Source organism: Neomonachus schauinslandi, chromosome 8 (assembly GCF_002201575.2).
Source record: "Neomonachus schauinslandi chromosome 8, ASM220157v2, whole genome shotgun sequence".
NCBI classification, from domain to species: Eukaryota; Metazoa; Chordata; class Mammalia; order Carnivora; family Phocidae; genus Neomonachus; species Neomonachus schauinslandi.
The window spans coordinates 29,287,900-29,311,127 of NC_058410.1; the positions used below are offsets into that span (position 1 = coordinate 29,287,900).

At 39.3% G+C, this 23,228-nt stretch overlaps 1 protein-coding gene across 8 annotated transcripts in view; it reads right to left on the bottom strand.

The window, feature by feature from the left end:
* Window positions 1-2,177: 2,177 nt before the first annotated feature.
* MYB (MYB proto-oncogene, transcription factor) overlaps window positions 2,178-23,228 on the bottom strand; it is a 34,169-nt gene continuing 13,118 nt past the window's right edge. For 3 of the 8 annotated variants that reach the window (XM_044917333.1, XM_044917332.1, XM_021693312.2), the window contains 7 exons: window positions 22,254-22,508; window positions 19,329-19,471; window positions 18,224-18,338; window positions 18,007-18,132; window positions 16,391-16,501; window positions 14,356-14,463; window positions 2,178-2,835 (listed from right to left, as the gene is read on the bottom strand). In XM_044917333.1, coding sequence (XP_044773268.1) covers window positions 2,719-2,835; window positions 14,356-14,463; window positions 16,391-16,501; window positions 18,007-18,132; window positions 18,224-18,338; window positions 19,329-19,471; window positions 22,254-22,508 — 975 coding nt within the window. In that variant the 3' untranslated portion in view covers window positions 2,178-2,718. Of the gene's footprint in view, window positions 2,836-14,355; window positions 14,464-16,390; window positions 16,502-18,006; window positions 18,133-18,223; window positions 18,339-19,328; window positions 19,472-20,984; window positions 21,348-22,253; window positions 22,509-23,228 lie in introns of all 8 variants that reach the window. The other 5 variants (XM_021693310.2, XM_021693309.2, XM_021693311.2 and 2 more) reach the window with 4 other exon arrangements.

The following is a 23,228-nucleotide window of genomic DNA, read 5'->3' on the forward strand; positions in this document are numbered from 1 at the left end:
TGTTCTCCAGATGTGCACATGTGGACTAAAGCTTTACACACAGGAACTCAAAAGGACAAACTTTCCTTGAAGTAGTAAGAAACGCCATTTCCATTTTCCTGCCTAAAGCTCTGCTAGAGAGAGGAGGATGGCTAAAAACAAGGACAGGACAAATAAATGTCTTAGAGATGCTTAGGAAATGGGTGTTATAGGAGTGTGAGTATTTATACATAAAACCTAAATCTGCACTGTTTTTCATTTAGTTCAGGTTTTTAGTTTCTAGTTATTAGGTCATGTACTTGTTGGAAAAGTAAATATTTATTTCGGTTCTGTAAAATGTTGAATTCACTCTTGCCATTAATTTATTTCAAGAGTTATAACCCGACCTCTATGTTTAACTCTATAATCAGCAATGCACATCGTCAGATGAACATCTGACACACAACAGGGCATGCATTACTTAATTATGGAAAGCACATGTAATAGCAATCATTTGGATAGTGGATTACTTCACAAGATTTCATTGTAGGAACGAACTCATGCCACAGATGAAGAAAAAAGTCTCAGAAAGGCCAGTGACCTGTCGAAGATTCGGATGCAAGTAAGGGGCAGAGTCAGCACCTAGAACATACTCTGAGAGTTCATGAATATAAAAACACTGTCTTTGAGATGATGTGTTATTACCTCTCAGAAAGATAGTTGAAGAATACTAAACAGTCTTTTTATTCTTTCTTCCTTTTTTTTCCTAGACAGTCTTAAAGATTCGTGATTGGGGTCATAAATCCTTGGCTCTAGGAGCACCACATGCATCATGCCAAGTGAGAATGCCAAGTCTGAGCTGGACAAGGGTGACTAGAGCAAATCATCAGGAAGCTGTGTGAGAGGTCCATTGTAGCATGGGGGAAAGAATGGCAAGCTGAGAGATGGAGAGCAGTGGAGACCCATCTCTAATACCGGGAGGTAAACTTCATGGGTGACTCAGCTGGGATGCCCTACTCTTGCCCTAACAGATAAATGTCCTCTGGCTCTGCCCTCACAGGCTGACTGGCCTTACATCCAGGGGCTCCCTTGCCCTCTAGCTTCTAGTTGGTTCTGTGAATGAGGACCCTTGACAGAGATGGGAGGGATGGAAGTAAAGTCAGGCATTACCCTTGGCTTTCTCCCTGTGAGGTCCCCAAAGGTCATGGCTCCTCTCTAGGGCTCCTGCTTTCCATGACTTTCCCTCTCCATGCACCAACCCTGTGGTCCTCCTCCCCCCACCCTCATCCGTGGTATCAGTACCCGTTATCCCAGTTCAAATGCTGCTGGAACCCTAACACATTCTGCAGGATTCCTCCCAGTTGTCCCTCTGCTCATGATTATGTTGTCAACTACTGAATTTGGTTTGCTTGTTCTTCTTTCTCTAAAGTAAGGATTCGTGGCTCCTTCACATGAAGTTCAGATGGTGCACAAATTATTAACACAAGAAAATGTTCCGAATTCACTCCATTTTCTTAAAAGCATGACTATCGTCCACAATCACAAGAGACGCCAAAAGTAAGTAAAATAAGGACACAGCTTTATTTCTCTACAAGGCAGTAAATACACTGTCATCTCCAAGTTCAGTGCCAGACATCGTGCACCAAATATTCTTAAGGCACCCCTAATCTCCTGACTCGAGCGGCAAACACAGCCTCTGTACAGCAGTTCTGAGCCCATACACTCAGAAACCATGGGGGACGCTGATCAAACACATAACCCCTGAATTAAAGAATAGTGAGAGTGAACTCAAAACAAAACACAGGACATCAACAACATAGATCTCCCAAAAAAGAAGTGCAATGCATGCTCTTATAAACCAACAATAACAAGAAAATAAAAAAATAAAAAAATAAAAAACAATAACAACAACAAATGCAAAATCTCCCAAACAAGTTTTCCAATGTATTACAAAAGGGGGGAGGGAAAAAAAGTACATATATATATATAAAAAATAAAAAAGTTTGAAATACTAGTGCATAGTCAATTACCTAACACCAAGTTTCTTTTCTTTCCATCCAAAGCTCTACTGCTCCTCTGATACTAGCAGCATGTCTACAGGCTAAAACCATAGCAGCAAAACACATTTTTTCATTTGGCATTTACAAAATTAAATTACTGAATAAAAATATAATTTTTTTATAAAACTATTTCATACAGTAATAATTTTTAAAGCAAGCTAACAAAAAAAACTCATAAAATGGTTTAGTACAATAAATGTACCTCCAATGTTATTAACCATAAATGAGCATTTACGATCTTGATTAATGATCCCATGGTATTAAGCCAACATTTACAGTAATGCATCGTGTTTAGTGATTGAGAAAAGTGATATATTGGAGTACCTTTTTTTTGTGTGTGTAAAATTTCAAAAAACCTCATCACAGGAAAAAATACTGATCCGTTGGTCCTCTAAAATACAGATAAATCATTTTATGTTTAAAAAAATCTGCATTAAGATTATTAACAACTGACTACAATTCATTACCTAATAATTTAGGTAAGACTGTTATTTATTTATTTATTTTTAAAAAATCCTTTTAGTTGGGTGAAATCCCATAAGATTTCATCCACCTAAATGCACTTGGTGCTGCTCTCAACTGTTGTACCACAACAAAAATAGGCTCTTCTCCCATTCATGAAAAGTCTCATGTAGAGGAATGATATATCCCAAGTCAACTTGAAGTGTTCTGAAAACCATAATGCTTGTCTAGAAATGTCTCACATGACCAGAGTCCGGGTTGAGAAGGCATTCACATATTTTCGAGCCTGACCAGAAGCCGTCATCTGATCTTCTGTCTTTCCACAGGATGCAGCTTCCCAGGCGCCGCCACAAGGCTAATGGGGAAAAAGAGGCCAACAGCAAGGTTAGACAGGCGACCCATGCCTCATCCCCTGAAGGATTCCCAGTCCCAGCAAGGCCAGCACAGGGAATTCTGACCTCCCGCCGGCAAAAGTAGACACCAGGGAGCCTTTGTCAGATAAAATCTCACCCCGGGGACTCCAGAGTCCTGAAGTGATAGTAGTGATCAGAAATCATTTACCGCTAAGAGAGAGGAAACCCCACTTCAGCCAAGATCATATGCTACAGCTGCATCTTCGCCCTTGAGTGCCTTTTGTCCATTAGGGTGATTTTTGCCAAGTTGGAGATGGGGAATGGGCATAATCCTCCCAGATGCCTCTGGGCATTTCCTCATTATACAAACTGGTGAGGGCTTCAGTTCTCTGAGGGAAGAAGCTCCCACAGGTGCTGGAATCGACTCACACCTCCTAAACATAGTATATATTTTGTATTATCAATGAAGCATCAATTAATTTAGAAATCTCTGTTCACCAGGATAAGACACCCTGGAAGATGCAGATGAACTAGTATCTGCTAGGCCGCATCGACATCCCGGTCCGGCGTTTGACACATCACGGTCACGATCTCACTGACATAGCACAAACACCCCGAGGGGGAGGTTCCTTCTCTCTTCAAACGGGCAGGAAATGGAGACTCGGGGAGTGGACATAACCTGCCCAAAGCCGCTCCGAGGGTGAGGAGTGGAGTGGCTTTGACCCCAGGTTCGTCTCCTGAACAGTCCGAGGCCCTACCTTCCCTCCATACTGCTTCCAACTGAAATATGTACTGTTTTGCTCTACTTCATTCCTGAAAGGATTTATGATGCTCACAAAATAAATATAAGATAACAGGGATTAGACAGTGGATGAGGCAGGGTCATGGGGAAATATGGAAAAAATAACACGATGATGGTGTGATATTTTTATGTAAAACGTTCGTCACGAAGTACAGTGAGCCAACTAAGTGTCAGCCTCAAGCCTGTCTCTGAGCTCTCTAGCAGTCAATGCAAAGGGGGACACAGAAACACAAGCAGATTTGGGGTCTGTGAGCTCAAAACTAAACCAGTGGTTTAGTCAAAGCACAACTCTTCCTGCTATGGACACCCAAGAGGGGTTTTTCCCATGGGACAAAAGAAGAAGCCAAGAAAGGCCTCTGCTTTCTAGAGCCTCCAGTGTCCTGTACGGGACAAAGTGAACACGTGGGAACCAGGTGGGGGGGACAACAGGCAGCATGGGAGGTTCGTGGGCCGTGCCCAGTGAAGGGGGGATGGCGCACAGAGACATTGCTAGGGAAAGAGCAAGAAAAGGCGGACTTAGATGGGCAGGTGAGAAAGAAGGAATGTACCCTGGGTAGAGAAATAGCACAAAAGAACCAGGAAGCTGCAGTTTGTACCTTGCTTCTGGGAGGGACTGCAAGAGAGGAAGATCTGGTGGATTCGGTGACAACATTCAGCAAGTGTCACCATGTGCCAGCCATGCTTCCGAGTGTTTTCCATCTTTCATCTCACGTAATCCCCACACAAAATACCGGAGGCACAGGGACGGATCAGTGCCCCTGTTTTGCAGACCCGCCAACGGTAAAGGAAGAGAGAGTGCAGGCAACATCCTCACTGTTGTCCAGCTAAGAAGTGGTGAAGCTGGGCTGAGTCCAGGCCCTTGAGAGTGTAGGATGCTACTTCATTAGTGTCCTTAACAGTGGAAAATTGTGGGCTCAGCCCAGCGAGGTCTTGGATTGCAGGAAGAAGCGTTTAGATGGGGGGCGGGGGGGGGTGGAATCAAAGTCATCAGGCTCTGTAGCAAAGAGGAATCATTCTGAATGAACATGGCATTTGTATGGTGATGGGGTTTCCTAGCCTAGTGGCTGGAACAAAGTATCAGTGACAGAAGGCCTATGGTGCCATGTTTCTAACTTGGGAGCTTGCACAGGACACAAAGTGGATTTCCTGGCTTCTGCCCCATCTGCCAAGCAGTCTCACCACTAATGCAAAGGACATCGTCTAAGTTTACACTTGTTTTGCTCTGAAGGCTCAGAGGCTCACCACGTAACCTGAAATACTACATAGCAAGATGGATTATCGTAATATTTTCCTGGAGCTGTGTATCACAAAGATGACAGACATTTGTTTGCGGCCGACGTCTGCCACTGGGTCACATTTAATCTTTTCCGAAACAAAATCACCAGGTTGATTTTGTTGATTTTCAGTTCTTTGAAATAGTTCTGAATAAATGATGGTTCTCCAGGTTCAAGCAAGCAGATTAAATATACATGTTTCTCTGGTGTCTATCTGTCCATATAAATTCCATATTTCAATTAAGTTAGTTGCTTACATGTTGTTGCTAAATTGTTCAGTGCTGCACTGAAACACTAAATTGACACACGAAGCCCGATTAAAAAAGGTAAAAGTTGGTGTTACCGTTTCAGTGACTGAGTTGGCATATCTGTTGTCACTGCAGCGGCGTGACCGGTCATTACTCGAGGGTTAAGAGAGAAATATGGCCGACGTCTGCACGAAGGACTGTGCAGCGCTCAGAACCAAGTGCGCAGATCTTAAAAAACAAGCGACTAAAGAGGCAGCAGAAGGAAATACCTTCATATGCCAATATCTTCTATGTAAATCCCAAATCACAGAAAGATACACACTAAACCCCAAAATACCTATTTTGAGAGAATACATACAGATGGAGGGGAAAGGGGAATGAAGGTGAGGTTGGAGAGAAAAGCGAGAAGCAGGGACAAATGTTTCTATTTTCTCCAGTTAAGAATTTTGCTACTTAATACTACTCAGCCATCAAAAAAAAAAAATGAAATCTTGCCATTTGCAATGATGTGGATGGAACTAGAGGGTATTATGCTAAGCGAAATAAGTCAATTGGAGAAAGGCAATTATCATATGATCTCACTCAGAGGTGGAATTTAAGAGACAAAACAAAGGATCATTGGAGAAGAGAGGAAAAAATAAAAGACGAAAGCAGAGAGGGAGACAAACCATAAGAGACTCTTAATCTCAGGAAACAAACTGAGGGTTGCTGGAGGGGAGGGGAGTGGGGGATGGGGTAACTGGGTGATGGACATTAAGGAGGGCACATGATGGGTATTATATAAGACTGATGAATCACTGACCTCTACCTCTGAAACCAATAATATATTATATGTTAATTAATTGAATTTAAATTTTAAAAATTTGAAAAAAGGAATTTTTCTACTTAGCTGTGCTTCAATAAATATAGACCTAATTTTCTAAACGTGTAAATTACATATCTTAAAATACTATGTGGAAACAATCTCCTGCTTGCTTTTACCATGTCTCCTGGTAAAAGTCAGGTTCTGACCCTTGGCCATACAGTACCTAAGTTAATTCAGGATTCCCAGAATCTGTTCAGGAGAACTGAATACTGAGTATTATCAATTTCTTATATTCTTTTTTTTTTTTTAAGATTTTATTTATTTATTTCACAGAGAGAGAGCGAGAGAGCACAAGCAGGGGGGAACAGCAGAGGCAGAGGGAGAAGCAGGCTCCCCGCTGAGCAAGGAGCCTGATGCGGGGCTCGATCCCAGGACCCTGGGATCATGACCTTAGCCGAAGGCAGACGCTTAACAGACTGAGCCACCCAGGCGGTCCTCAATTTCATCTATTCTTAACTTGAAATTTGACTGTGTTCTTATTGGATCTCCCACATGGCTCACCACTTTATTCATGTTTGGCTCTTTCTCTAGGACTGGATATTTAAAACAAGATCAATATAAAAAAAGGTAAACCATATATTTTTAATTAGTATTTTAAGGAAACTTTTCAAACAGTCAGCTTTTCCTAAGTCAAAACAGAATTTTCCAAGAAACAAATTGAATTCCAGGAAACGGAGCATCTCAAGGGCATATAAGCCCTGTAGCTCAGAGCCTGGGTTGGAACACCTGAATCTCCCAGTGCAGACAAACGCCAGGACCCAGTAGGCACTGTGTGTAGAACAGAAAGGCCAGTGGGCAGCATGAGCGGGCAGCTCCTTTTCTGCAGGTGTGAGTACTTCTCACAACAATGAATGAAAAACTGGTCAGGGCAGACACAGACCGACAGGGTGAGAGTTAAGGAAGAGCAGAGGGTCAAGTACTCAGGTAAGAGAAGAAGTGCTCAGGTCCAACAGCTGAAATGACAGTCGCCTCCTCTTTTGCTAGTTCCTTCTCTCTCCTTACCTTGAAGCCCTGGGGCCCTTGGCCAACTTCTCAAGCAGACAGAAGAGTTTTGACAAAGGGGGATTAAATGTCTTCGTGCTAGAAGAATATTTTTTAATACTGTCATATATATCTTTGTGCCTCCTTATTCCTTCTTAAATTTTAGTTTCATTTACACTAAAGAATTGATAAGAATTATGGATTTCTGCACATGAATTCTTGTGCTAATGCAGACCTGTCACTCGAACGCTAAGTCATTTCAACATTAATAATCCTACGGCACATCCTCCTCCTCTAGCCTGAGAGTCACCTTGTTTATCCTGTGATGTGCCTTTAATTGCCCCCGGGGCAGAAGTGAACTGTAAACAGACTGTCAAAGCTTTAACTGGGATATCCTGCCAAGGCACTTTAAATAAATACTTGATCCTTTGTGGAAAACAGAAGAAATAAAATGAGACAAGACCACCACGTCCACAGGTGGTTTTCTGTCAGAATTAGATTATCTTCACGTTTTTCTTTAGAATATAGTTTTTTCATCATGCTGAACAACTGCTATCATTATTATATTCATACTGCAGCTTCACACAATAGCTGATGTCAAAAACCTTGGCAAGGTTTCCAATTCGTAGCCCTAATAAAAAAAATTTGCATCAGTCATAAAAAAATGATTTTGTAAAACCAAAGCAACTCATGAGATGGTACTGTATTTTTCTTTTGTTCTGTTTTTTTTAAATAATAAACAGGTGTCCTAATGAGTAAGAATAAGAATTATCTGATTATTCTATTTAACCCAACTGAAGAAAATACTTACTGTGGACTAAAATTCTAAAAGTCAGAATTCTTTTCCCAAAGGGCATCTTTTAAAGATGTATCAATTATAAGAGATAATGTAAAATCCTTGGAAGCTGTTGAATCTTGAAAGTCAGGGATGGACTGGTGATGAAATGTCACTAAGGTAAGGTTAAGAGCCAACTTCTCTCACGCATGAATGCCTCCCTATGTCTGCACAAAACAGTGAAATGACCCCGACTTCAGGGTTTTTAACTTCTCATAGAAAAGAGCCTTAAAAGTTAGGGAATTAAAGGTCCAGACAGTGATTGGAAGTCACCCCATCCACCAGCCTCCACCCCACCCAAGCCTAAGTTAACTGTTGCTAATGTGGCTAGACTTTTCCCCAGTTTGGAGTTTGTCCTAGATGTCTCCAGGGGTCTCTCTCTTACATGTTTTTAGACTTTACAAACAGTTTATATCACATAGACTAGGGCGTCACATATTAGTTCAGACTATTAAGATTAAGACAAGTGCCAAATTGCTCCAAAGCAATTCTATCTTTGCTGGCCCGAGCATCATAGTGTTTACCAAGGCGAATCAAACAAAAATCCGTATCTTGTAATGTCTGGGGCAGGGCACTCTAAATCTGAGCTTGATATCCTTCCCCCACCTTCATTCGGCCTTTCCTAGTTCAACCCAAAAGCTGTATAGGGCCAACTTGCTTGATTTAGAACATATATTGAAAGTGGGTCACTGAAATGTAACTGCCAACAGCTATGTGAATTCTTGCTGGGACAAGTGGAAAAAAGTGACCCAAGGGAGAACCAGATGAGTACAGAGGTATCCAAGGGAGCAGGTCAACAACAGCATACTACATTAAGAAATGCCTGGAAAGACCTATGTCACACGTAGACAGACTGTCTTCCATGTCTGTTGACACGCCAACACAAGCAGCAGAAAAATAGAGAAGACCAATCAGTTATTTCATGTCCATCACACCACATTCTTTGGTGTGTGTGTCTAAAGACTACCTTTATTTCAGGAATGAGTTGAGTCAGCTGTCTCTTTGGGTGACCCACTGACACAGTTCTGCAAGAGTGGAACAGGGAATGAGAAAGAGCTTGCTAGAGGAAATAGTACGCCACAGGGCAAGAAGCCCTGGCCATACGGGAGGCCTCCTTGCCTGTCTTTCTGACAGAGACTGTGTATAGCCTTTGCCTAATAACAGAGACCACCAATGTCTATGGGCAACTGGGCTGCCATTTTGAAAGCAATGTTATCTCCACTTCATCTTCCTACCAACCTTATCTCATGAGTGGAGGACATACTATAGTCCTCAATTTATAGATGAGAGCATTTTGGTCTGAAGAGGTTAATGAGTTAGGATCACGCAATCAGAAAATGGTGGAGTCTAGACTAGAACCAGGTTCCTGTTATCTGCGTGCTAGTTTATTTTGCTCTTTAGCAATGCCAATCATACAAAAAAGGTTTGCCCTACTTTTTAAAAAATTCATTAACAATTCATGTAAAGATAGGAGCAATCAAAAACATATGGAACTGAAAAAGCGAGTCTCATCTGCTTGCAAAAATATTTTAAGATTCCTCAATGCTGTGCAAATGTGTTTAAATAATAATGGCCTGAGAAATTCACTTAAATTGAATTCACTGTTTTACAAAAGTAAGGCCATGACAAGCCAAGTCAGGAAATTAAAATTTAAGGCTGTCATTCTGTGGTTACAAAAAAGAGGAAAGTGAGTGAGTAAAAACGCATATGAACACATCTTTTACACTTGGGTTTTAAATAGGAATAAAAGGAAATTATAATTTAAGAGAAAAATACAGAAGTTCAGAAGGCTTATAACAAGTACAGTTTCAGATCTACCAATGAAAATGTCTACCTCAAGAAATATTTATTAGCATAATATATTTATTTCAAAATGTAAAGCAAATTGAAAGCATATTGAAGAAAACAGGCAGCTCTTTTCTCCATGCTGAGGAGGGAGTTTTGCGTGTGTGTGTGCGTGTGCGTGTGTGTCTGCCTCAGGCTCTTTCAGGGTAACTTTTGAATAGTGTTCCACCATGAATCTCTTTCCTGTCCCAAACTGCAAGCTTTCTAAGCTGAATTTTATTTCCCCAAATTAGATAATTTTATCATTTTCTAGACTCCATCCGCTACCCCCACACAATGTGGGAAAAAATGGTACAACTGTCCAACGTGAAAATCTCACATATTCTGAGCTGCATGAAAGACACAAATATCAAAAATGTCTCAGAACATTTTTATTATGAGTCCCTGTTTACTGGTACAATGTAAAATTAAAGCACCTTTAAAAAGGAAAAAGAAATCCAACAATTATAAGATTGTGCGGCTGCCACAGATTCTTTTTGGAAGAAGACTGAGCATAAATAATTTTAAAAACAAATAGAACATTATTTGTGCCTAATGGATAATATAGCCTCTATGTAAGCATTATACTTTACGGGCTGTAACTCAGAGTTCTGAGTTGTTAAAATTCATTGGTTCCCAATGACAACCCACAGAACACACGGACATACTTAGCACCCTGATTTTGGTCTCTACGTACCGTTTCCCACTGAAAGGATCAGAGCTCTTTGGGGAAATGGTTAATTCCAGGAAGAGAGGAAGGAAATATGACTATTAAGTGAAACCAATGTAAATTCAATGAAACTGAAAATTCTGTTCCTCAGTGGCACTAGCCACATTTCAAGAGCTCTGGCCACATATGACTAGTGGTTATCACATGGGACAGTAGCCTTTCCATCACTACAGGAGTTCTATTGGACAACATTGGTCTAGAGATTAAAAGAGATTTAAAAGACTTAACGACAGAATGCACTGTGTGAAACTGTTTCGTTTCTGATCAGAAAAACAAAAAAGATTCTTTTTTGGATTGAGGGGAAACTTAAATACAGCCTGAGAATTAGAATATTAAGAAATTATTATAAATAACAATGTGTGATGACAGTATTAGGTCCTATAGAAAAACATCTTTAGTTTTAGAGATACATCTGGAAGTACACAAATGAATAAACATCATATTGTCTGGAATTTTAACATGCTTCATAAAAAATAGATGAAGTAAATATGGCAAAATGTTAATAATTGTTAAATCTAAATTAGAATATTTTCTATAATTCTATGTATGTTTGAAATTTGTCATAATAAAATGTTAAACTCATAGCTCCTTGCATTTCTAGTTTTAGAATATCAAATGTAATTTATACATATTTATGTATAAGCACATGCATTTCTATGTACATTAGAAGCTAGAACCATAAGGGTCCAGTATTTTGGCCTCAAAAACAGTAATTGCTCTGCCTAATGTGTTATTGCCATAATTAATCCAGGGATGATTAAAACTGAAATGACAGAACACAGAATTACTGTGGTCTTCAATAGACTGTTCTTGTACCTAAGTTATCTAGACTACTGGGTGGATAGACACTCAATTGCCCTATACATGTGGCAGATATCTTACATTTTAGAAGTATCAAAATTTTAAAATATTTTAGGAATCACATTTAGTTGTTTTAATTAAAAGCACTATGATAAAAATATCTAGACTATTTGGCTAAAATCCCATTCAATATTTGATTTATTATAAGCACAAAGTACAAAAGCTACAGGTTATATAAAGTACTCTCAAGCTGAAAAGCCAGATCATGTAAGAAATGCATTTGTTCAATAATACTATTCATGAGCAATCTGCCTAATTAGGTCAAATTGAATTATCAATGGAAATATATGATAAAGTATTATGTCCTAACCAAACAAAATTACCAAATTGCATAAAAACTTATGTAAATATTGTTGAATCAGGACTGTATGAAATATAAACAATATACATTTAAATATCGAGATTCATTTGATGAATTTTCCAGTATTTATCAACAGAAGTTTAAAACATTTTAGAAATCGCATATTTCTATGGTATCAGAAGCTAGAGCTCCATGACACAAAACAATGGAAATACTTGGTGTGTACTATTCATTCATTTAATGAGTATTTCTTAAAATGAATTAGTTATCTATTATAGCAGGTTATTAAGATATATTTAAGCAGTATAAATCAGTAAATCATATAGTGCAGATAGAAGCATTGACTTTAAAATTAACTTCTGGATCTCAATTACTTCATTTAGTGGAATTGACAAATACTGCCTTCACCACATGATGTACGTGAATGGCTTAATCCCAATATACAGATATTAGAATCTGTAGAGTGCCAAATATGACTCCTTTATATGGTAGAAAATATAGATTAATAGAACAGGTCACTACTTAATTTTGAGTCTCAAAGATAACTAATATTTTCATTAAATAATATATAAATACATCGACAATTAAGTTCCATACTGATCATTTTTTTAAAAAAATACAACAGCATGTAAGATAAAAAAATCTGACAACTTACTTTTTTATAGTACTGACAACTTGCCAATTTAAAAAAAAATTTTTTTTATTAACATATAATGTATTATTTGTTTCAGGGTTACAGGTCTGCGAGTCATCAGTCTTACACAATTCACAGCACTCACCATAGCACATACCCTCCCCAGTGTCCATCACCCAGCCACCCCATCCCTCCCACCCCCCTCCACTCCAGCAACCCTCAGTTTGCTTCCTGAGATTAAGAGTCTCTTACGGTTTGTCTCCCTCTCTGGTTTCATCTTGTTTCATTTTCCCCTCCCATCCCCTATGATCCTCTGTCTTGTTTCTCAAATTCCTCATATCAGTGAGATCATATGATACTTGCCTTTTTCTGATTGACTTATTTCGCTTAGCATAATACCCTCTAGTTCCATCCACGTCGTAAATGGCAAAATTTCATTTTTTTGATGGCTGCATAATATTCCATTGTATACCACTTGCCAATTTTATATAACATATATTTTATATCAGTACCATGTTCAGCTCTAATGGTTTTGGCCAAACACTATTCAGTTAGGCCAAAAGCTTTTAGGATTCAATTTTAGGAAAGTAGTAACCAGGGGTTTTCAACTTATGTAATGATAATTACTTACATCATGAAAACTGTCCTCAAATATACTTACATGTTTACTCTTTGAAATTCAGAATGCCCTTTTTCTATACTACTGTAAATATAGGTTGAATCCCAGACTAGGTTATAAAATATATGTAAGATTTACTCTAGCTTACTGTACTAACAGCAATGGTCAAATTCTAGGCTCTGGAAACCAAGGGCCAAGTATTTAGGAAGAAAGAGGGAAAGAGAAACAGAATGCATTGCCCTTCTGGAGCCAGGATCAGTGTAGGTAAAATTTTGAAAGAGCTGACCTTTGCCTTGACATCCTTCTAGCCTGCTTTCTGTGTCCCCCTTCTGCCTCGATGGAGTTTGTTCTCTTCTTCCTGTCCCAATTCTTGGTGATACCCAGGCCTGACTACCCAGGCCTGACTGACTCAGGAACACTCCAGAACCAGCTCCCCCCCCCCCCCCACCACAAGCATTGGCTTTCCCTCTTCCGTGTCCTACACTCCAGTCAACCGTCAATCTCTCACCAAAACTGTTGAATCAGATAGCGGCCATAGGAAAGCAATCTGATTAAGAAACAAAATGTGCCTACAGCCCTTCTAGCTGTATTTGTATTACTTAAAAAATAATACTAAATATCACAAATACTTAAAAAGGGGAAGTTTTAAGATTCTCACAATTTGTGGGGAGAAAGCCTACCACAATGATGGGGAAGCCCTTAAGAGAGAGAGAGAGAAAAAAAAAAGTTCTCAAAGCATGCCAACCTCTAACTCATAGTACAAATAGCACTTTCCACTTCGGACTCCAGGTTCTCTATATGCTCTGGGGTTTATGAAGTTTCCCTCAGTGTAGCTCAGAGGGATGGAGGGGAGGGCTCTGCCGGTGGCTAGGTACTGGGCTACTTAATGTTGAGAACTGCTTTAAATACTTTAGAGGAGTAAATTTGCATTCTTACTTATATTTGGCTTGGGATTAATTTGGAATTTACTGTATTTCATCAACATACACTACTTCAGAGTTATAAGGGGAATCTCTTTTGATATTAAAACCCAGCAGCAGATGGTCAACTACGGCTTAGCCACACAACCCTGGCAGCTGACTTTCTTATTCTGATAGTCAAATAGATTGTAATCATTTTCCAACTAGCTAATTTCAAACTTCATTTAAAATCCAAACAGTGCCTGAGTTTTGATGGCTTATTAATTAAGTGTAAAAAGTAAGAATTTTGAAACAAAAAAAGAACTATACCAATAAACTTTTTATGAAATGTGTAAGAGCAGAAGAGGGAGATATTGACACGTATATGCCATGATCTTGCCCTCAGTCACAGTAAGAAATGTTTCACTTCATCAGGCTTTGAAAACCTGCTCTAATAAAAACTTGTGCTGTGTCTCATGTGAGTGGCAATAAGGAACGTTAGGAGATTTTTAGACATTAAGAGTTGTTAAAAAGCATCACTCCTCTATAACTAAAGTCGCAAAAAAAAAAAAACAACCCCAAAAAACCCTCCAGATGACAGTATTTCAGTGAATGGCTTTTAAGACACCAAAGTTGGAATAGTAATTACCTGCAAGGGACTTGCCAGGGACCTGTTTTTAGGTACTGTAAATGCTTTGAGAACATTGTCTTCATCTTCTGATACTGGCGTCATTAAAACGGAACTTGTAAGGATATTCTAAAGGGAAAGAACAATTTGAAATTTAAATGAGTCTGCAGAATATGAGAGCTGACATAATTTTGACACCGCAGAGAGGAGATTATTATGAAGGGATACACATGAGCAGGAACAAATGCAGGAATCTGCCAGAAATTTTCTTCTCACTGAGCTTAGCTATGCCCCAGCCCTAATCCCACTGTGGCAAACACCACTAAAACAGAAAGCTTTGGGGTCTGATATGGTTCTAGGCAGGAGGTGGGCACTCAAAAAAACATCTGCTAAAGGGATTGGTAAATCCATGCTTTTAAAAATGAAAGACTGGGGCACCTGGGTGGCTCAGTTGATTAAGCATCTGAATCTTGATTTTGGCTCAGGTCATGATCTCAGGGTCACAATCTCAGGGTCATGAGATCAAGCCCTGCATTGGGCTCTGAACTCTGTGGGGAGTCTGCTTGGGATTCTCTCTCTCTCTCCCTCTCCCTCTGCCCCTCCTCCTGCTCGTGCTCTGTCCCTCTCTCTCTAAAATAAAGAAATAAATCTTTTTTAAAAAATAAAAATGAAAGATTTACTTAGCTCTAGTTAGAGAACTATTTATTTTGTATATTGGACCAAAATATTTTAGAGCTACAAATTAATGGCAGTATAGTATAATGGTTAAAAGCATGGAAATTTAGAACTAGACTTTCTGAGTTCTAATCCAGAACCACCACTTATTAGCTATATAATCTTAAGCCAGTAAGTAAGCCTCCCTGTGCCTGTTTCCCAGTTGGTATAATGGCAATGATAGTGTTACCAACTTTGCAAGGCTGTTGTGAGGATTCAATGAGGTGTTGCATCTAAAGCTCTTAGAATTGTACTTACCCCTTAGTACATACTGAATAAATATTCACAATTGTTATTAGCTCTGATTCTCCATAAAGGACAACCATTCACAAATTACAAACTTTAAAAATAGCGGTAACTGAGCGCTAAAAAGAAAGGAGCGATCAAGCCATGACAAGACATGGAGGAAACATAAGTACATATTCCTAAGTGAAAGAAGCCAGTCTGAAAAGGCTACACAGTATATGATTTTAACTATAGGAAGTCTTGGAAAAAGCAAAACTACAGAGACAGTAAAAAGATCAGTGGTTGCCAGGGATTGGTGGGGGTAGGGGTTGGTGGTGGAGGGATGAATAGGTGGACCACACAGAATTTTTGGGACAGTGAAACTACTGTGTATCATATTCTAATGGCGGATACATGTCATAAATTTGTCCAAACCTACAGAATGTACAGCACCAACAGTGAACCCTAATATAGACCATGGACTTCGGGTGATGAAGTGTCAGCGATGTTGGTTCATCAATTGTTACAAAGGTATCACTCTAGTGGGGAATGTTGACAATGGGGAGGTGCGGGGGCAGGGTGTGGAAAATCTCTGTACCTTCTACTCAGCTTTGCTGTGAACCCAAAACTGCTCTAAAAAATAAAGTTTATTTTAAAAAATGGTGGCAAGCAAAGTAATACAGTAATAAGAACAATAAAGGGCGTCTGCTATAGACATGGATGGGCATCATTCTAGATGCTGCATAAATCCAAACAGGAGGCACTGTAACAAGGAGGAAATACTACTTTTAGAAGACAAACAAATTAAAAGAAAATGTAAAATTAATGTTCTGCTTTCATGAAAATATATATTTTCATGCAGCAGATTTTTTAAGTGGCAGGGACTCTCAAATCTTAAGAAAATAAATAATGAAAAAATCTGCATGGAAAAGAATCTATTTCCAATCCATAAACAAAATTTCTATAGTCAACATTAATAATCATAAGGAAATAGTCATGCAACGGAGAATATTTAGAAATATGATGCATTAAATAGTGCTAAAACCACAGGAGCCTCACATGCCACACAGAGAATTCTGGGAGGCACCAACAGCTCCTAACATGGGCATGCACTTACTGGCACGTCTGTCACGGGCGATGCCTGGGGGAACAGCTGGGTGTTCAGACTCTCTCCTTCCCAGTGGCTGGAGCAGAAGAAGTTTCCTGCTTTATCCGTTGGAGATTCCACCTAAAAGCAAACAGGAAGTGCTTCATTGTTTCTAGAACTAGAACTTCCCATGGAACGTTGACACTTGAGTAAATTTCTGTAAGATGAGTAATATCTGAGGATCTAATGTATACTATGTTGACTCTAGTTAGTAACACTTATTGTATATTGTATATATGTTATATATTGTATATATTGTATATTATAATTATTGTATAATTGAAATCGGCTAAGAGAGCAGAACTTAAATGTTCTTACAAAAAAATTTTTAAAAAGGTCAACATGTGAGGTGTTGGATGTGTCCATTAACTCAGTGAGGGAGAATCCTTCCACAATGTATATGTATATCAAATCATCATGTGGTACACTTTCAATATCTTACAATTTTGTCAATCATATCTCAATGAGTAAATTTCTGGTCAGTCTCTTAAAACATTTATCCTTTTTTTTTTTTATTAAAGATTTTTATTTATTTATTTGAGAGAGAGAGAGAATGAGAGAGAGCAAGCACATGAGAGGGGGGGAGGGTCAGAGGGAGAAGCAGACTCCCTGCCGAGCAGGGAGCCCGATGCGGGACTCGATCTAGGGACTCCAGGATCATGACCTGAGACGAAGGCAGTCGCCCAACCAACTGAGCCACCCAGGCGCCCCTAAACATTTATCCTTATATGAAAAAAAATTCCAGAGGCACTGTATCTACCTGTTGGAAATGCTTCTTGCCACCCAAGCTAAAACTTTTTATTTTTTTTTTTAAGATTTTATTTATTCACTTGAGAGAGAAAGAGACAGCGAGAGCACAAGCAGGGGAAGAGGCAGAGGGAGAGGGAGAAACAGACTCCCTGATGAGCAGGGAGCCCGACTTGGGGCTCAATCCCAGGAGCTGGAGATCATGACCTGAGCCGAAGGCAGATGCTTAACCATCTGAACCACCCAGGCGCCCCCCAAGCTAAAACTTTGATCCTTGCAAGTTAGAGTCTTTTTCTTTTATATTATAAGTTAAATACTATTATTTTAATTTAAATTTCAACTCTCCATGACATCTGCAAATTAAAAATCTTATGGATTATCTATCCATTTGTGTATCAGTGATAAAAATGTACAGTAAAGAGGCGCCTGGGTGGCTCAGTCGATTGAGCATCCGTCCCTTGGTCTCGGCTCAGGTCTTGATCTCAGGGTCGGGTCGTGAGTTTCAAGGCCCGCATTGGCCTCCATGCTGGGCACGGAGCCTGTTTATAAACAAACAAACAAAAACAAAAAGTACAGTGAAAAGCTTCCTTCTCTTTCCTGTCTCCTCCCTAACACATTTTATGCTCAAACATGAAGCGGGTAGAGGTGGCTTGGCCTCCCAAATGAAAGGTCCCACACCTACTACGGTTCGGCAGTACCTCTTAGTCACATCTTGTAGGAAAATCTTGTATGAAAAGTGGTGTTGTTACCAGTCCTGATGCCAGACATGTAAAGCTGCCCACAAGGAACAGAGGCAGCAGGATTCATATCTCACTCCTTCCAAAGGATCTCGTGTTTACCTCTTGTTTGATCTTTTTCAGCAAAGGTGGTCCGTTTTCTTGAAACTCGGCAACAATTCCAGGTTCATCGGACTCCTGCTTGATCACATCCTGTAGGTCTTCTACTAGATGAGATGGTGTCTGAGGCTGAAAGGAAGAGTGGGTATGTTCACATCAGAGGACAATTTCTGTCTGTGCTAATGAACCAGCTAACCTCAGGAACTTGGTCCAAACTTACTAGCATCTTCAGAGGACCATATTTAATTTCTTGAGCTGCCAGGGCATGTTTGAACGGTGTAGGAGTTCTTGGAGTGCTTTCTAGGATTGACCTTTTGATAGCTGGAGTTCTAAAACTTTAAAAAGAAAACAAGTGTCGGTTCAGTATGAAAGAACATTTGTCCTTTCCATCACTCTACCTATTAAATGCAATATTTTTGTACTGAAAAAACTCTGTTATTGATATGCAATTGGGTATGTGAATTAATCACATATGTGTTATTAAGAAAAAGGTAATATTTACATCCCATATTACCAAATACTTCAAAATATGATACTCCTAAGAGCATTAAACTATTTTTCATCTTTCTTTAATCGTTCTGGAGACACATACAATGCTCCTAGGTTTTTATAATGACTATAAACATTGTAAAGATCTGTTGTCATTTACAAATCAATTTGATCTATTCATTAAAACAGGCTCACAAGAGAAAACATAGGTTAACCTTTTAAAATGTACTTATTGTAACTGGAAGTTGTAAGATATCATTTTTTAAAGGTTTCTTATAATTCATATTGATGTTCTCTGCCATTTCTTTGAATTGGGTAAGTCTTTTTTGAATATAAACATTGGTTAATCACTCCTTGGCTTCTGATCATATGCTATTCCTGGGGATTTTAGAAGAAGTCCTATCTATAGATAAATTTCAAAAAGGAAACATAAGATTAAAATATATGAACTAAGTAAAGAACCATACCATTGTTATTCTGAATTTTATTATCAGAGAGGAAAGGAGGTTGAAAATCTTGTCTTCAGTGAAGAAGAAAAAGCCTTACCGAGCAAACAGATCAACTGAATGGAAAAGTTATATGAGGACTACCTCTGCATGTGGTCCTACATAGTCCTTCTAAATAGGACATTTTGAAGTGAACTACAAAACGTAATCTAGTTTATCTACTGACTTGACCCCCCTAGGTAGTTTTAACATACCTAGGACAGATACAGTCAGTGTGAGAATATACATGATTAGATACATCAAATGGGTCAGACATTTGGGGGCTATATTCCATTAATTAAATATAAGTAAATAAGGAAAACTAATTTTACTCTTGAACCAAGGACTTACATAGTATTTTCCTTTTGAGTTTTCACAGTCTGGTCTCTATGAAATGGTGTTGTAACAGTCAATTTGTGACCATTGAGAGGTGTGGAAGTTAAAGAAGGCATTTCCAAGTCTAAGTTTTCATGGTTACCAGAAGTGTTTAAGAACTAAATATGGGAAGAAAGAAAAAAAATTACTTAAGCAGTGATTCTTATTCAGCCCAACTTAAAAATCACACCACGATAACAGGCAAGTATGTTTTACTGACCCACTATGTAAAATAATAAAGATGTTAACAAGCACGTAGTGTTGGACAGGGTATTGTTTTATTTCAGTTGGAGTGCAATTTGGAGTGTAATTTCCAAGAAATAAAATCTAGGGTCACTGCTGAAGAACTTGCAACATCCTATGAAAATATTCTCAATAAATGCTGTTTGCCATTAAAGAGAATGACATGCACTCTTTACTAAGATTATAAGCCTTAAAGTGATTTTTTGGAAAATAATTATTTTTTTCTTTCATGCTGTTTTTTCTCTTTAATGATCTATGACTATTATGATAGAAGGCTTGCATTATGTGGAAAATTCTTGAATAATAAGCTGTGTTTCTCAGAATGCATTGTTCTGGGGAAATAATAGGTGTTCCTCAGAAAGTCTCAAGGTAAAGTAAGTTTGGGAAACACTAAGTCACAATTAAAATTGGTTTCTTTACTGCAGAACCTCTCCGGAGTTTTTAATACACTGATGCGCATTATGAATTTCCAGGAGATTATGATATGTATGTTTCCCAAACTTATATTCTTAGATTTTTTTCTGGAACATCTACTACTAAAGTCTTGCAGAACTAATATTCTCCAGAACACAATTTGGAAGATACAAGCAAATGACAAGATAATTTTTTGGGTGGGTGCTTCATTTGTTCATACTTAAAGCTGTCCTTAAAATAAACTCAACAGACATATAATTGGAAAAATGTTTTAAAGTGCCAAATTATCTATTAATTTCAATTAGTTTAGCGATCAAGGAATACAAGTCTTTGACAAGAATTATAGTTTCCATGCCTTAAAAAAACTCTATGAAATGAGAATATTCATGGCAAAAACCGTGTTGATAAAATAGTATGGCGTAACTCAAAAAAGCCAATGTTGAGAAATTAAAATTAAAACATAAGTTGTTTTCCTAGGGTATTTCCTTATGCTTTCCCAAAACTTTTCCACCTAAGGATGGATCAGAACCTCTAAGTTTCTGGTTGCAACCCAAATGCTCTCCAAACATAGTTTGTTTCCCTCCTCCCCTGGGTCAGTGAATCACAAAATAGTAAGTGAACAAACAGACAGGAAAAATCTGCTAAAGTTTTTAAGCAGAGGGAAGGGTTGGGAGAAAAGGAAGGGATAGAAATGTTAAAACTCTAGTGTTGGAGGAAATAAAAGCACATCCCATGCAACTAACAGTGTTTCAGATCACCAAAAAGAAAAGAGAGAATTATGACAAAATCATCAGCCTATAGACAGCTCAAACTTTGGGAGGCAGCATGACTTAGCAACAGCTAGATTCAACGATGGAACGAAATCAGTGAGGGCAACAGTAATTAGTCATTTGTTCCAAAGGATTAGTTTCTAGATTATTAAGGCTCGAGTGGCTGTTGAAAATTAGTAATAGCTGTGCAGAAATCGTGCTCTACCTGCGAAGGGGAGAAGGGTAGGCTTTTGACAGGGGAACGCTTGGGAGTTGAGCTGCTGATGTCAGCAAATACGAAGGAGCTAGAGTCTCCAGGGGCCAAGGGGCTTGCCTGGCCCCGCTTTTTTCGTAGGATGACCAGTGGAATTGTGCTGTGCCTCGAAGGAGGTAAGGGCTTGAGTGGGTCAAGTGAACCCTCATTCAACTTGAGTTTGTGCACCCTCGTGCTAGGCTCTCCTGCAGGTCTAGTCACACTGCCCTCTCTTTGCTGAAGCTGTAGGGCTTTGCCTGCATGATGTAGGCTAGGCGAAAAATCTGCTTCTTCAAAGAATTCAAAACTGCTGAGATCACACCATGCTGAAGAATCCTGAAACAATGTGGGAGGCACAGAACTTTGAGACGGTGTGTGCGTGCTGTGTGCCATCACCTGAAACACAGCGCTGAGAAAGAGACGCTGACGTTGGACAAAACACCTGGCCCTCTTGAGAAATAGCTTCAGGATTCACAGTTGTTCTGGTACACTGCATGGCAGGTCCACCGTGCTGCCTGCAGGCCGGTCCTGCATATGTGCCGCAGGGATATCCCCCCCAACCCCGCTCCCACCCCCAGTACTCTCTCATTTGCATGCAGTCCAAAGCAAAAAGGAAACCTGTTCCAGATGGCACATTTTGGCAAGGTGCATCCCATTTGATGGATATGCAGTAAATGCTTTTTAGTGACAAAGGAAATGAACCGAGTATCTACTTTTTAGGTCCTGCACTCACATCTGTTTCACTAAAGATGGTTTGTCTTAGTGAACCAAGTGGGGCTGGTAATCAATAATCAATGTTTTGTGGCAAGAGCCATGTACCACCAATGAACTCCTTACTACTTCAAATACATTGAAAGACTGCTTTAAGTTCTGAGTAAACCCAATTCTTAATGTGCTATCCGAAAGCAAAGCACAATTCTGAAGAAACGCAAAGAAGTAAAGTAAAATAAGTTAAAAATAACTCAAACATCATCCCGTAACCCAGGATCTACTTATAGGTCATTAACTTTACTATTGTCAAAAATATGCATTTTGAAGGAAATGCGTGAAAAGCTACCTTTTACCTGGGTAGTCTATGAATTCAAATCTCTGAAAAAACATATATGCAAAGGCTAAAATCATACTTTTACATTAATATATGATAGTAACATGGTATTTGCTACAGAAAGTGGCAATCATTTGAGAAATGGGTTTTCTAATTCACCTTCAAAAACATTAACTTGCCTTAACAATTCTACTTACAGAATCTATAAATTGAAGTGTTTCTGCAAATTCTAAGAGGTTCTTAACATTATCCAGAATGGTGCCTTGGTGGACGATCATGCACCTTGCTGGAGAGGCGCTTTCTTCAGGTAGGGAGCCAGGATCCACAGGCAGAGATGGAGTGGAGTGGTGTTCTTCCAAACAGGAAACAGGTGCACTGTCCCCATGAGGTCTGGTGTGGTCAGCGATGGTGGTGCTGTGCCACCCGGGATAGCTGCACGTGTGGTTCTGGGTCTAAGGAGGGGGGTAGGGGAATAAAGAAAGACCGGGGAGAAGAAAGGGAGAAGGAACTTAGCAATGAAGTTGCACAAGGTATCAGATGCTGTTGGAGGAAAGATAAAAGTAGTTGCATCATCCAAAACTTGCGCCTATGAAACAGTTGTCAAGATGTTTCCTTTTATCGATGCAAGACCCTGCTTTTTAATAGTGTTACGGTCTGTCACCTCCGTGAGTACCCTCACTGTCATCATTTTGCTAAAACTGCAAACAGAGGGACTGTGTCACAAAGTACAAGTCTCACACGGACTAGCTTCAAGATCTACTTTAACATACCTTCCAAAAGGCCATACATGGTTGCTGCGAATAAGAATTGTCCTATTCTCCTTCTAACCTACAGAAAGGCCAGGGGACTCCAGAGTTAGAGTTTATCTGCATATGTTCTTGTTGCTTCTATCCCCTCTGAATGTTACCGATTGCACTGATGCACTGAAGGGCTGCCAAATCAACGTGGTTAGGAAAGCAGAAGAGCACATTAACCGAAGTCTCCTTTCAGCATGACCACGCAACAGGGGACATTGCAAAACATGAACTAAAGTTAAAAAGTGGTCGAACTAATATATGCACATAATTATCTTATTATTTAACCCCAAAGGAATCCACTCCTAAGAATCCCTACTGGGTATCACATCTCTTTTATTCTCCTGGTTGCTTAACTACATAGGTTACATTGGGGCG